Consider the following 15,151-nt stretch of genomic DNA (forward strand, 5'->3'; position numbering starts at 1 on the left):
AGGTGAGAAAACCTAATTAATTACGACGAGGCGAGGGACCGACCATGGGGTCATGAAACCGGCCCTGGGTTGTCACGTGACCGCTTGACGATCACTTCATGAAAATCCAAAGTATTTGGAAGAGTTTTCGACCTAATACGAGCAATTGTGCAAATTAGGTCAAAACTGTGAAAATTGATGGGACCGGCTTCCGTGATCCAAAGATCCAATCTTGGTCGGTCAAGATAGCATTCTCATGTCCCCAAGGCGTCCGCGTCTCAGTCCTGAGAATTTTGATATTTTCTGGCGTGCAATTGAGCATCCATTCGAGAAAATAAGCCAAAATTAGGGTTTCGACGAAACTGAGGAAAACACCATGAGATGATGAAAAATAATTATAAAATAAGGAATGAGGAGGCGTGGGACCGTCGTGGTCAAGGCATGGTCGGACGGTCATGACCACGGTCCCGTGGTGCCTTTTCCTCAATTTTATAATATTTTGATGATTTTATGAAAAATTCATGAATTTTGAGAAATTTGATGAATTTAGGGAGTTTCCATGAATTGAAGGAGTTTTCATGAGTTCAGGGAAGCAAAAAATATTAAAATAATAAAAACAAGGGCGTGTGGGACCGTGGAGGCGCGGCCGGCCGGCTAGGGCCTGGTCCCACGAGTTTCCCTAATTTTTTAATATTTTTTAGGTATTTTTGATGATTTGAGGGAATTTTTCCTAATTTGATAGAAATACCATAAGATCAAGGAATTTGATGAATTCAAGGAAAAATAGGATAAATAATAATAAAATAATAAAGCAAAGTGAGTGTGGGACCGGCTAGGGCATGGTCGGCGGGCTAGTGTCCCGGTCCCACAAGTTTTCATTATTTTATTTTATTTTATTTTATTTTATTATTATATGATGATTTGTGAAAAAATACCATGAAATCAAGGAGTTTTTTCATGAAATTAGAGAAATAACAATAATAATAAAACAATAAGGAACCGTGGGGTATATGGCCGGTTGGGAACAAGGCATGGCCGGTTGGCCAATGGTCACGCCCCACACTCCTTTCCTTAATTTTATATTATTTTTTTATGGATTTATGGAAGTACCATGAAACCGAGTAGTTTCCTCGAGACGAAGGAGATTTGATAAAATGAGAGAATTTTCATCAAATCATGGAAAATAATAAAAATGCATTAAAAGTATAAAATTGGCGTGGGATTGACCACGACACGGTCGGTCGGTCGTGTGTCCGTGCTCCCAGCACCCTGGTCAATATTTTTAATTATTTATTATTTTCTTCTCTATTTTGCATAGGTTCATCGTTTCGTTGTATTTTTGAAATACTCGTTCGTGCGGTGACTGTTAGTGTATCGTCGTTGAATACACCTTCACCATTTGAATTGGGGCTTACTTAGAGGTAGCTCAGTCGCCTGGTTGTTGATTATTTATTACTAATTGTGGAATTCCGTGGAGAATAATTCACAAAACTGAGCAATAAGATGTTTATTATTAATTCATAAGATCAGCTGAGGATTCGACTATGAATTCCGAATGATAAAGTGAGCATTACCATTCCATGGGATCGTAGATTCGACCATAGAATCAGAGTAATTAAGATTTATCTATTACCATTTATGAGACCAGTTGTGGATTCGATCACGAAATCGGAGTAATGAGATAATATAGTTATTGCTATTCTATGAGATCAAGCTGTGGATTCGATCATAGAATCAGAACAATTGTTATTGCCATTCCATGGGACCAGTCGTGGATTCGACCGTGGAATAGGAGCAATAATAGATTATTCTGGGAATTCAGTAGTGAATGTCACGACAGAATTAATCTTAATTAGGAATAGTTAAATTTCTGGATCTATACTAGCAGAGCAAGCTATCTAAGAGCATTAATTATCCCGATATGATCTTGTCGGTAAGTCATATACTTTATATAGTCAGGGTAAACTTGGTGTATGTTCCTGAAGACGTTATCGCTCTATACTAGCAGAGCAAGCTGTCTAGGAGCCGTCCATATCGTGATACTATATAGAAATAATCACTGAAAGTATTCAGTATTCATGAGATATGCCGTTGTATAGTCGTGAGACTACATATCTACATGTACTCTGATAGAAAGTACTCTCCATTGAGAATTCGATGAGAGAACCGTGTCTCGATACTCACGTCTTATTGCTGAATCAGAGCTTCGTATAATTATGAGTTTACGATTTTAGCCTTTGTCGAAAATCCACCATCTACATCTCCATATTCCCATATCCCAAAGAAGAGCACGCTTCATCAACGTGCTGCTTATCTACAATGATTTCTTCCTGGATTCATCAACAACGATTAGTATTATTTCATTCAAGGAGATGACACAATCACCTGCACGAAAGAGATACTTACATCGATTTCTTCATCAGATTCCCGAATTTTTTGGCTGGGAACAAGTTGAAGACCGTCAATCGATGGAGCAAAAGTATGAAAAGAAATAACAAACCTTGGTCTCATGATCCTAATTGCACGGTCAAAGTCATGACACAAGGAGCGCTAAAAACTCACCAAAGAAACGGCTGGGGACTGCAAGTCATTTGCTAACCTCCTGTAGTCCTTACTTATGGGTTCTCCGCTCCCGTAGACTTTCTTCCTCCGTGGAGTATACACTGATCCAGGATTTCACTATACGATCATCCTGGGGTAAAGCTAATGAAAGAACCATAAGTACAACTCAGTATGAAAGATCTCTCACCATCACTCATAGGTCCCAGGGGTACCATTTCTTAAAGTTTCATCCATAGAGATGTCATCTCTGGAAACACCATCTTTGGAAGTATCATCCTGGGAATCAGTCATTCTTGCAAAGTGGCTATTTCAGCACATCGTTCATACAAAGTGCAAGATTCGACAAAACAATGAATCATGGAATAAAGGTACTCACAAACACGCAACAAAAATGGTAATCCTCAACTCTTACCTATTTACGGTTTCACGAACTTAGTGATAATAACGTAAAAACCTCAAAAAACTTGCTCGCTTCTTCAAACTTGCCAAGACGAGCAAAGCTCATTATTTAAAGTCAACACCTGACTTTTCATGAAACTATGAATAATTCACATAACATTTCATGTGAACATTCACTGATTTTCTACATGTGTGCATACACTATAAAATTTCCAAACTCATACATACATTATGTCATCACATATACAATTGTTTGCTTTCAGCAATTGCTCAAAAATCATAAATTGATTTTCATAAAACCGTGAACAACCCATGTAAATTTTTACTGAGTGAACATCCACTGGTTTTCCGAAAATTGGACAGACTTTCATTCTACAATTGCGAAAACTCACATGCAGATATTATTTCACCGTGAATAATTGTCTACTTTCAATAGTTGTTCAAAATCAAAACATTGATTTTACAAAAATATATAACGTGAAACTCACGTAACTTTGAAAATATGTATTTTCTTGGTTCCTCTCGTGAGCATCCGTCTTTGAAACAAGAGTATCTTTTCACAAATAAAAATTTTCATGAAAGCGCATAGACAAAATTTTATTACTAACAGACGCACGTCTATTCAAAAAAAAAAAAAACTTTTCTCTCGTACGAGCATCCACCTTTGAAATGAGGGTTTATATACTTTGTGAAATCTCACATATTTAAGAAATAAAATTTTGGTTTTCATGAAAGCTCATAGACAAAATTTTATATCATTAGACTCAGGTCTATTTGGTCTGTTTCTTAAACTAACGAACTAACGCATGTTCTTAAAATAAGGATTTCCTTTTTGGGGTCGACCCCGTAAACGCTAAACTGACCAAAACTGGACGTCCGACCGACCAAATCAAATCAACAGTGCCTCATCTCTCCGTGTTCATGGGATGACACTCTATCACACTATCAGAGTCCTCACCCGAACATTTGCTCGTCCATGACACCATTTGGAAAATTGAGGATTCTGAAAACACCTTTGTAGACTGAGTTCAACCACCGATCTCATCGACTGAAAATCACCATTTAATGCTTACTGCGGAACATGACTGTCCCTCACTAAGCAGGGGACTTAATGTTGATGGTGGATTTTCAACAAAGGGCAAACCCATAAAATCACGAGGCATGTTTTTGACACGGCTTTCAGGCATGCAACGATTCATATTTTACGAATCCATGATGAATACGTTTTCGAAAAACCCCAGAAGCTGAGCAATTCGTCCCTGGCATTTCATCATGACCTTTATGCAGAATAACATAATTGGGCGGTTCTCCGTAGATTGAGAGCTTAACGCCTTCAGGACGCCGGTGACACTCACTGTTCCCTGACTGCATGAGAGAGACCCACCTCCACATAGAAGAATAGTTGGGCGGCGGACGCCTTCAGGACGTCGGTGACACTCACCATTCCCTGACTATGTGGAGAGATTGTATATAGATTCAGGCGGTTCTCCGTAGATTGAGAGCACTAACTCCTTCAGGTCGTAAACAACACCGTGACTCCCTGACTATACACCATTTAGAACGGATGTGCCGCCTTAAATGGATAATATTCTTTCTGCAATAGGTTAATTATGCCGTGACATTCACTACTGAACTCCCAGAATAATCTATTATTGCTCCTATTTCATGGTCGAATCCACGGCCTGATCCCATGGAATAGTAATAACAATTGCTCCTATTCCATGGTCGAATCCACGGCTTAATCCCATGGAATGGCAATAAAAATTGCTTCGATTCTATGATCGAATCCACGGCTTGATCTCATAGAATGGCAATAAAACAACTGTACTATCTCATTACTCCGGTCTCATGATCGAATCCACAGCTGATCTCATGAAATGGTGATAGATAATTTTAATTACTCCGATTCTATGGTCGAACCCATGATCCCATAGGATGGTAATGCGTGCTTTATTATTCTGAATTCGTAGTCGAATCCACAGCCGATCCTATGAATTAATAATAAACAACTATGTATTTTTATTACTCAGTTTCATGAATTATTCTCCACTGAATTTCATAAATTAGTAATAAATACTAAATAACCGGGCATCTGGACCATCACTGAGTAAGCCCCACAAAAATAGTGCGGGTGTACTTAACAATGATGCACGACTGAGCACCAGGATGCAAGAACGAGCGTCCAAAAAAATGAAATAATGAGGAATCCTTCGCAGAACAGGAGAAAACAATAAATAATAATAAAATAATAAGAGACGCTTAGGGCGGGCCCACCAGCCGGCCGGCCGGCCATGCCCTAGCCATGGTCAGTCCATGCCTCTTCCATTATTTTCTTTATATTTTGTTATTTCATGAACTCATGGAAACTCCTTGGTTTTAGCAACTTTCCTTGTTTTGCAAAACTCGTGAATTCTCCATAACTTCGTGGATTCACGAAAAATATTATAAAATAAGGAAAGATGTGCGGGACCGGGCAACCCAGCCGGCCGGCCATGCCCGAGCCGTGGTCGGTCCCACACCTCACAATCCTTAGATTTTTATAATTATTATTCCCTAATCTCATGAAACTCCTCCGTTTCAACAAAAACTCGTGGATTCTCCGTAACTTCAAGTATTCTCCGTAACTTCAAGGATTCATGAAAAATAATAAAATAGGGAAAGGTACGCGGGACCGACAACCTAGCCGGCTGGCCATTCCCTAGCCATGGTCGGTCCCACACCTTGCAATCCATATTCTTTCACAATTATTATTTTCCTCAATTCATGAAACTCCTGGGTTTGAGCAAAATTCATGATTTCTTCATATATTCTCAAATATTGCTCAAATCACGAAAAACCAAAAGCCAACATAGTCACATGACTAGCTAGCCTCTCACGGCAATTCTAAATATTAAAACATTTTATTTTAATATTTTCAAAATATTGATGAATTGAGCATACATGCTCATTCCAACAACAAATCGAGAATTCTCAGTTAAGATGAAACTCTTCTGAAAATTCACGATGTTGCTCGAACGCGCATCAGAAAATACTGAAACTCTCAGTATGGAAACACAGACACCACGGAAACACGTGCATGCCTTCATGACCGACCAGAGTCATTCCTAGGGCTTGCACAAAGCCGGTCCCACATGTTTTCATAACTCTGACCTAATTTGCTCAATTGCTCATACTGGGACCGAACTCTCTCCAACCAACTGGGGAATCCTTCAAATGACCAACAACTGGTCCCGTGATCACCAAGAACCGGTATCATGCTCTCTTGGTCCCTATCTCTCATCTCTAGTTTTTATCATCTAATGCTGAATCCAACAATATTTCAATAAATGATGAAACCGACATTTAATCATCGTTCTTCCACCAACCCTCAAACTGACTGAGAACCCTGGTGCGTGCTCACTCGAGCACTGGGCACCACATGGACGCTCATCATCCCATGTGGTCGGTGCCTCTTCACTCATGACCAATTTTCAGCAATTCACCAATTGTTGAAGGATTGATCAAAAATTAGGGTTTCGAACAAACGCTCCACGAATCATCATTCTGAGCAAGTTCAAACACAAAATTATGTTGATTCAGCAATCAACATCCAAATTAATAATATTCGGTAATTCACCAATATTTTTGATCAATATTTTATTAGGTCACGACACCATTAAATAATTCATTGAATTGAGCAATACTTGCTCAGTTGCTTGAATATTGATCCAACCATCAATATTCAGTAATTCATCAGTAGTTTGTCGAATTGAGCAAAACTTTCTCAATTGCACGTCAAATTACCAATATTCAGTATTTTGTTGAATTGAGCAACACCTGCTCAGCTGCACGTCAGATTATAAAAAATCATTAATTTGTCGAATTGAGTAATACTTGCTCAGTTGCTCGTCAAATTCTCAATATTCAATAATTTGCAAAATTGAGCAATACTTGCTCAGTCGCTCAAGTACTGGTCAATAATTCACCGAATCTACAATATTGACATCATTTCAGAGAACTACATGTTCGACCCATGAATCGCTGAGCATTCATCACTCATGCTCGATTCAACAAAATCTAGACCCATTGTTTAATTAGTCAACAACTGACTAATCAAAACACGTCTGCCTTGCAGACTACACGATTTGTGAGACATCAATCACGTCACAAATGGGGGGATATCACTTAGGATTTTGGTCTGGCGGTCTACTGGACGTGGATTCATCCACAACGAGAAATGTGTGTAAGTCGTGTAAACGGTTGAAGGAGTTAGCAAAGTAGTGGGTGCACGATCAGTCAAGTCTGCACACGGCGTGGAACTGACTTTACCACGATCTCCCATTTCCCCACTCTTTCACTCAAAGAACCGTCACACTTACAGGGATCAGTGGTACATCATTCTTGAAATATAAATAAGTCTAAATCGAGGACATCAAGAGGATGGATTATCATCATTATCTGTCAACAACTCGATACAAACTTATTCACAGAACTCAACTTCAGCAGTTCAGCAATATTGCAGAAACCTTCAACACACCCACAATCCTCGATCATCACTGATCCTACACAATTCTCAGCTTCCCTCCTACAGATCAAATCATCTCCCTCTTTGCGACCGAATTGACTCTGGAAAGGCCATTGTCTTGGATTAGGCCGTAGTCCTACATATTGATTTCCCGAATATAAGCACCCCCTTTGCAGCGGTGCATCTGTGTGAGGTTCAGCAGTTTGTTCGGTCGCAGAGTCTCGACAACACGCTCGACTCTCCACTTTCCTAGAAAACCAGCAAACCGTTTTTCCCCATCCACAAAAAGAAAGATTATTTTTTTTTGGGATGAAACACGGTCGAACTTGGTCTTAAAACTCCATTCATCCTAAGTTCGGCTATCCGTTCTTCATTTCTTAGCCGAACTTAGTCCAAAAAATCCCTTAAAGAATTTCATTTTAACATTTTGGCCAATCCAAGTAACAAAAAGTCACTGAAACTCATTTTCAAGTTTCAATGAGTTTTAATGTATGAGTATCCCAACTATTATGCTCTTTATTTTCTTGGTTTTGAATTATAAAATCTAAAAACCTAGTTTTTTTCAAAAATCTTCTTCTTCTTGTTCTTTCTCTCATCTACTAACAATAATTCTAACTATAATATATATAATTTAATCTTAATAATATATTAACTAATCTATCTAAATCTACCACTAATGAGTAAAGGATATTTAGGTCATTGACTAAATATCTGGATAAGTTGCATTTTATTTTACTTCGTAACCAGCCATTTTTTTTATTTTTACTAGGAAATAAATTATGTATTGAGAAAAACCTTAGGCTACATAGTCATTTTCAATTTGTGCCTTTAATTATCCACGCCTAAAAGTACTAGCCTCTTCATTGTACGCCTCTTTGGTTAATAGATGCCCTACATTGTTAGATTTTATTGGAGTAAAACTACAACTCAAATTTTCAAAAGAATTAAGAAAATCTAAACAGTCCAAGATGACATAGTTTGTTGTCCACTTCACAGCATCACGATTACCCTTTAACACCTCTATTACATTCCTGTTATTTCCCTCCATATGCAGATTACGTATATCCATCTCCTTTGTCCATGTAATTGCTTGCAGTGCTCCTAACATTTCTGCTTGTTTCTCATCGAATGATTTTAATGGAATGGTCAGTATGCCTCTATAGTTCCCCGCAAAATTGCTATAGATTAGTCCAATTCCATATTTATTTGAATTCACATGAAAACTGGGATCAAAATTGATTTTCTCCATGGATGAGCTTGGTGTTTCCCATCCTACAGTTATGTTAATTCTAACACTGCCTAAAGGCCTGCTGGATGTTATGTATTGTTGAGATTTATCCCACTCAATCATATATTGTTTGGTCCGAGAAACTACCGAAAGACTAGCTAGGTGTCTTTATGTGTTCAAAAACTAACAGACATCTGGACTTCCATATGAACCACATAACAAATCCTGCAATTGTTATTATTTTCTCCCTACAAATATTAGATCATGCACCAACAAAAAACCACTCATTGAACAAAACATTAATATCTTTGTTATTGGTCCTGTTAGCATAGCTGGAATCAAACAAATTCCAAACTTCTTTGGTATAACAACAGTCAATGAATAAATGTTGAAGAGATTCTTCTTGACACCTGCAAAAGGGTAATGCAGAGTTTATATTTCGAACAAACCTTGCTATATTGATTCTCACCTGCAAACATCCTTGTATGCACTTCCGTAAAAACATGATTATTTTCGGAGGCAAACATGTTTTCCAAAACAAATTCTAGAAAAAAATAGAATCGGGTACAAAGTTTATATCAATTCTCTTACTGAGAATAATTCTATAAACCGAGTTAGTCCCACATCTAGGAATTCTAATTTGTAAGATTCGGTTAACAGTATCATCATCAAACAGGTTTTTCAAGATATCGACCTCCCAGGTCCTAGTTTTCTTGTCGATGAATTGACTAACAGTTGTTACATTGTTTGGCCACATGCCAGAGTCAACTACCCTGTTTAGTCTAGGGATTCATTTATGCTTCCATACGTTAATCGTACTACTATCTCCCAAAACTCCCAACAATAGGAGTCTTTTATTACCTCTACCCCATCTTTAATTCCTCTCTATATCCAAGAGCCACTCTTGGGAAGAGCATCATTATTAGGAAAATACTTATGTCACAGGATTGTAACCCACAATGCATCTGGATCATCTATCATTGTCCATGCTAATCTAGCCAATAGAGCTTGATTCATAATTGCAGACTTCTTGATGTCCATACCACCAATTGTTTTTGGTAAAGAAATGTAGTCCCACTTCCTAGGATAAATTCCTCTAATGTCATGTTTTTTATTCCACTAGAATCGCATGTGATAAGAATCCATCTTTCTAATCAGTTGCTTTGGCACAGGGAAATAAAGGGTACCTAAAACCGTTTGGGTGAGAACTATTTTCCCAATGGTGTTAAAATGCTTAGTTTTCCAAATGCCTAACCTACTCTTACAGTTTTCAAGGACAGGTTCAAATGATTCTATTTTGTTTCTTTGAAGAATCACTATCTGCATGGGCTCTGAAATCGGCAATTAACAACCGCCAGCCATAATTCCAAGCCCATGGAAATATGAAATCAAAACCCAGTCCTAAGCGGGAACTTATTGTCGACAACTTGACTTGTTGCAATACAACCAAAAAAAAATTCACGATTGCTAAAGGCGGGTACCGTTATTAGCGGGGTGGATACTAAACCATATGAGACAAAATAATCCTGGTCGTTGGATCCTGAATTGGTACCCGCCTTTAGTAATTGGGTATCAGCCTTTAGTGATCATGAAAATATACGGCAATTATTAAAACTTTCTTTTTTCATTCCCTGAACTTACCACTGAAATTTTCTTTGATTCGCCTACAACCACAATCATCAAATGAACTTCAAAAACCATACTTGTACAGACAAATGCTCTAAAAATAAACCAAGAATACAAAATCAGTATCAAATCTCGCCACAAAAACATCTTAAAAGATATCAAGAATCTCTACAATCGAACGGTTACAAATTGCACAAGAACCACGATTCAACCAAATATCCCTGCAACACACTCTACAAAATGTGTGCCCACATGGAATAAACGCCGCACCTTTACTTCTCTCCATACACACACAGCACGCTGTATCATTTTTACCTCCTCCGCCTCCAGCCAGTCTATCTCTTTCCCTCTCGGCATCTTCACCGTCTCCTTCTCGAAGTAATCTCATCAACGACACCCTCAATGGTGGCGATGGGATCGAAGTAGTAGTTACAGTGGGGCCACCTCTACGATCATCGCCGTCGATTCCTCGTAAATTACGCTCAGCAGCCAACGCGGCCGCTAAATTCAGGCCGGTAATCTCAACCGGATTCTGACTCACACAGAAAGATTGATTCGGAATCAAAATGATATTCTCGTCTGAAACTGGAATCTGACTCGCATTCATTTCCTCATCAATTTCTTCATCTTCTTCTCTTACGTTCATGAGATTGGGAGCTTGATTAGTAGAAGTACTCCAAATTGCCCCACAACAACCGATTCCCTTAAACCCGAATCGGTTTTTCAGATTCTTCCATCTCCCACTACTTCTGTGATTAACACCATCCATAGCTTCTTCTTCTTCTTTGAGAAATTCCAGCAATGTTCTTGCTTTACTTTCTCCTTGTACATATGAATCCTGCAAACCCAGAACAGAAATTTCATTAATTTCACCCATTTCTTTTCTTTCAACAGCTTGATAAACAAATATTTCAAAGAAATCAAAATATTGAAAGAGTGATGATTTTAAAAAGATAAGAGAAACGAAATAAGTGAATAATAGATACCTATGCATGTAAAAAGGGGCCCCTCATTGATTGAGAAATGCTGATATTCACTATGAATATCCCGTGAGTTTCTTGATAATCAGGAACAGAGTCCACCACCACTTATTAATTCCTCTTCACAAAATGCAGCCAGGGATGATGAAACGGAGCTCAACTCAGACTGCAAAACCGTGGAATCACAAAATTGGGAAAACCCTGGAAAAAAAATTCTTGACAAACTAGAAAACCCAAAGTATAGAATCCAAAATGCATCGACAGGTGACAGCTTTTTACTTTCTTGGACAACGTTTTTTTGAGTACTTTGAAGAACATAAAACTAAACAAAACTGAAGCCTTAAAGATTGTCGAGGTTCTTTACAGGGTTTAGTTCTTTTTTCATGGTTTTCTTATTCAAATTTTATACTATAAGAACTTAACTTTACTGCTAGCTACTCCCTCATTTTCAAGAAGAGGTTTGTTTAGTTGTTGTATCCAATGAAAAAGAACTTGGACAAAGAGTGTATATGTTTAATCGAATTTTCATAGGCATAGCCTTGCCAAGTAAGTCGAAACATCTTGTAAACATGCTAATCGAATGTTTATAGGCATAGTCGTCTTGTCGAGGATCTTTCAAATATGTTTCTAAGCTGAAGCGGAATGGTGTATTTTCAAGTTAGAGCCAAGACATCTTTCAAATATGTTTAATCGAATTTTCGTATTTCAAGTTCGTCGAAGCATCTATTATGCATGTTAATCGGCATAGTCTTGTCCAGGATCAGACGTCGCCGGTAAGTCCAAGTGAATACTGTACGTTGCTATGTGGTTGGCGCCATTTGCTACTCAGTGGATTATGTAAGCTATAAGTACACCCCCACCCACCCAACCATTTATAAACTTAAATGAAATAATGGTGGGTTTGAATGTAGAATTTTAAAGATAGGATTTATGAGTTTTCCATATGTTTGATTGTCCAAATTCTTGTAATTACATTTTCCACGAGAATTACTTTTTTAATAAATTTTCTGTATGGAGTCTGACCTTTTCCCCTGATATTTTTTAGGAAACTTATCAAGAGGTTTATGAACACACTCTTTTTAACTCCAAATCTCATATATATATATATATATATACATATACAATTTTAAGATTCTTAGGATAATGCCAAACAGTACATGGTCTTTAATAAAACAAGAGAAATTTTGTGAATCCTAAAAATTTAACTAAGTTACCAAAACATACAAAAGATTTAAATGAATTCTAGAATTTATAATCATTCATGGAAATTGTGAAATCTACAAACAAACCCAACATAAATTAACTCTTCACCACAATCTAAACGTAAAGCCAAGCACTATCGTAATGCAGTTTGCTTGGCTATAGCCCCGTTATAGTTAATGCCAATTACTATGTACTATGTCTCAGCTATAATGTGATCATATCTCTTAGTTTAGCTTAAGTGGGTTTGTTCCACTCACTAGTTATTGTTCCTCTCACTAGCTAAAAAATGCTCGACGGTTTTCGTATTTCAGTTACGGAAAATGGGTCATTTGTCCAAATATTTTTAAAACATGGTTCAAATGGACGAGTAAAAATTAGTATGGATGAAATGGACACCAAGAAAATAGTAAGGATGAAACTGGATTTATCCTGACTTAAACTTAAAAAATAGCAAGGATGAAACTGGATGCATCATGATGTAAATTAAAAATTAAAAAAAAAATATTTGAAAATGTGTAGGATGAAACTGTTTACATCCTGGCTATTTTTACATTTTTGTCCATTTAAACAATATCAAAATCTAAATATCCTTTTTACCCAGGAATTGTTAATTTTGGTCTTTTTAACCAATTTTGTGTTTCAGTTAATAGTTCATGTCACAAAATAAATTTATGTATGCGCATTAATGTTTGTTTGACCATCTTTTTGTTACACCCTAATCACACCTGACCGTAACCATTTATTACTCCTAATGGATCTATCTTTTCCATCTCCCAATCTCAACGAATATTCTTCTAGAAATTCTAGATTTTATCTCTGCATGAAAAGACTCTTGTTCTCAAACACAATTTGTTCCACTTAATTGAGTTTCTTTGATTTTTTTTTTTTTTTTTGCTTATTCTTTGATTTTCTTATCCCCAACTACTTAAATTCTTTGATTTTCTTATCCTTCTACTACTCAAATTCTCTTCTCTTAATTCAGTTCAATATGGTTAATATGAATCTTGTTTAACAAGAATAAATTGATCTTATGGTTGCTTACACTTATGTGGGTAATGATAAAATTACTGGTGCTCAACAAGCATTATCTATATTTTGGAGACATATAAATGAAGTCTTTGTCGCTCGGTATGGAAATGCTTATCAAAGGGACCCTAATTCCTTAAAAAGCATGATGAAAGCAATCAAACAAGACGTGAGATAATTCTTGTCAATTCTTAACACTATATGTCGGCAATGTATAAGCAGTGCTTCACACAAATATTTGGTAAGTTCTACAATTGAATTAATTTTTTCTGCTTGGTGATAATTCTAATTAACTTATTATTATTACTACGATGTTTCATACTCGTGATGGTCGAAAGCAATTTCAAAAACAAACAGGACAACTATTCAAGTCTAATGCTTGTCATGAAATTTTGAGAAAGAAAGTTTCTGGCTTAGATTATCAACTCACTGTCGCACAAAATAATTCCTCGTTTTCCAAGCATAAAGACTTTATACCAGCCTAAGATGGGATAAAATTACTACCTAATGAAGAGATTTGTTACTACAAGTATCAGATGAGGCCCGTAGAGACCCAAAAAAAAAAACCTATGCTGAAGAAAGATCACGAGCAAAGTATTTCCGGAGAAGAAATCGGGGAAGTGCTTCAATCCAGATGGAATCACGATTAAGAGAGGAAGCAATGAAATCCCAACAACAAGCCCGACTTCCCCGATTTCTTTTCCCATTATCTTGTTCTAATTGCGTTTTATACATGCATAAAAATTACCTAAAACAAAAAGGAAAAAGAAGAACCGAAGGATATTGAAGTTTGTCAACCGTAATGTAGTTAATATCGGTTTTGATCTTGGCTCGGCGGGGACTAAAACACTAAAACATCTTTATGTCGGGGAAGTTCTCAGTGAAATTTTAGAGTTTTTATTTTCAAATTTTGTACCTATAATATGTATGCCAAGTATTTTGCACGCTTTACACAAGTTAAACTTTATAAATATTAAGAAAAAAAACAATAGAAATTTTTAAGACAAGTAAAAGAAAAACTAGTTTTGTAGGGTGAGATGTCGGTCAAATATAGTCTCGCGGAGATTAAGAAACTCGTCTTGGTCATAGACCGAAATCGAGATTCTCAGCGAGATCTCGATTGTCTATGACGAGATTGACCGGCCATGAATTTGGTGTCGCCCAAGCAAAGACCGAAAATGTTACTCATATATTATACTCGAACACTTTGAACAAAGCGTATGTTTATGTGATCGTTTTCAGTTTGCATATGTTTATTTTAGATTGAACATGTAAGAAGAAAGATAGTCACTACTATGAATGTTTTTTGTGCTTTGAAATAACACAGAAGAACCCTACAAAATTGGGAGTTGGGATTTTAACCCGATGGATGTGAAATGCTACGCATGTATATCAAGATCTAGTTTATTTTATTTTTCTTTCATTTGTTTATTAGATTCAATCCTTTTTATCTTGTTTTTCTTATTTTTTCAAGCGAAATTATTTGGATATGCTGATAGCATTTGATTTTAAAAGAGTGTGGATTTCATATATGACTAATCGCTTACACATATATGGTTGATGAAACACTAAATATTAAAAAAAAAAAGACATTCACTAAAAACTCTTCATACTAAGAAATCTAAGAATCAATAACTGTTTAGA

At 36.8% G+C, this 15,151-nt stretch overlaps 1 protein-coding gene across 1 annotated transcript; it reads right to left on the reverse strand.

Annotated features, from left to right (window-relative positions):
• Window positions 1-10,309: 10,309 nt before the first annotated feature.
• Window positions 10,310-11,794, reverse strand: LOC113319508. The gene is made up of 2 exons (XM_026567755.1): window positions 11,285-11,794; window positions 10,310-11,136 (listed from the first exon to the last, which is right to left on the reverse strand). The coding sequence occupies exon 2, from the start codon at window positions 11,065-11,067 to the stop codon at window positions 10,447-10,449; it is 621 nt and encodes a 206-aa protein (XP_026423540.1). The 5' UTR covers window positions 11,068-11,136; window positions 11,285-11,794; the 3' UTR covers window positions 10,310-10,446.
• Window positions 11,795-15,151: the final 3,357 nt, after the last annotated feature.

Source organism: Papaver somniferum, chromosome 10 (assembly GCF_003573695.1).
Source record: "Papaver somniferum cultivar HN1 chromosome 10, ASM357369v1, whole genome shotgun sequence".
Taxonomy (NCBI): domain Eukaryota; kingdom Viridiplantae; phylum Streptophyta; class Magnoliopsida; order Ranunculales; family Papaveraceae; genus Papaver; species Papaver somniferum.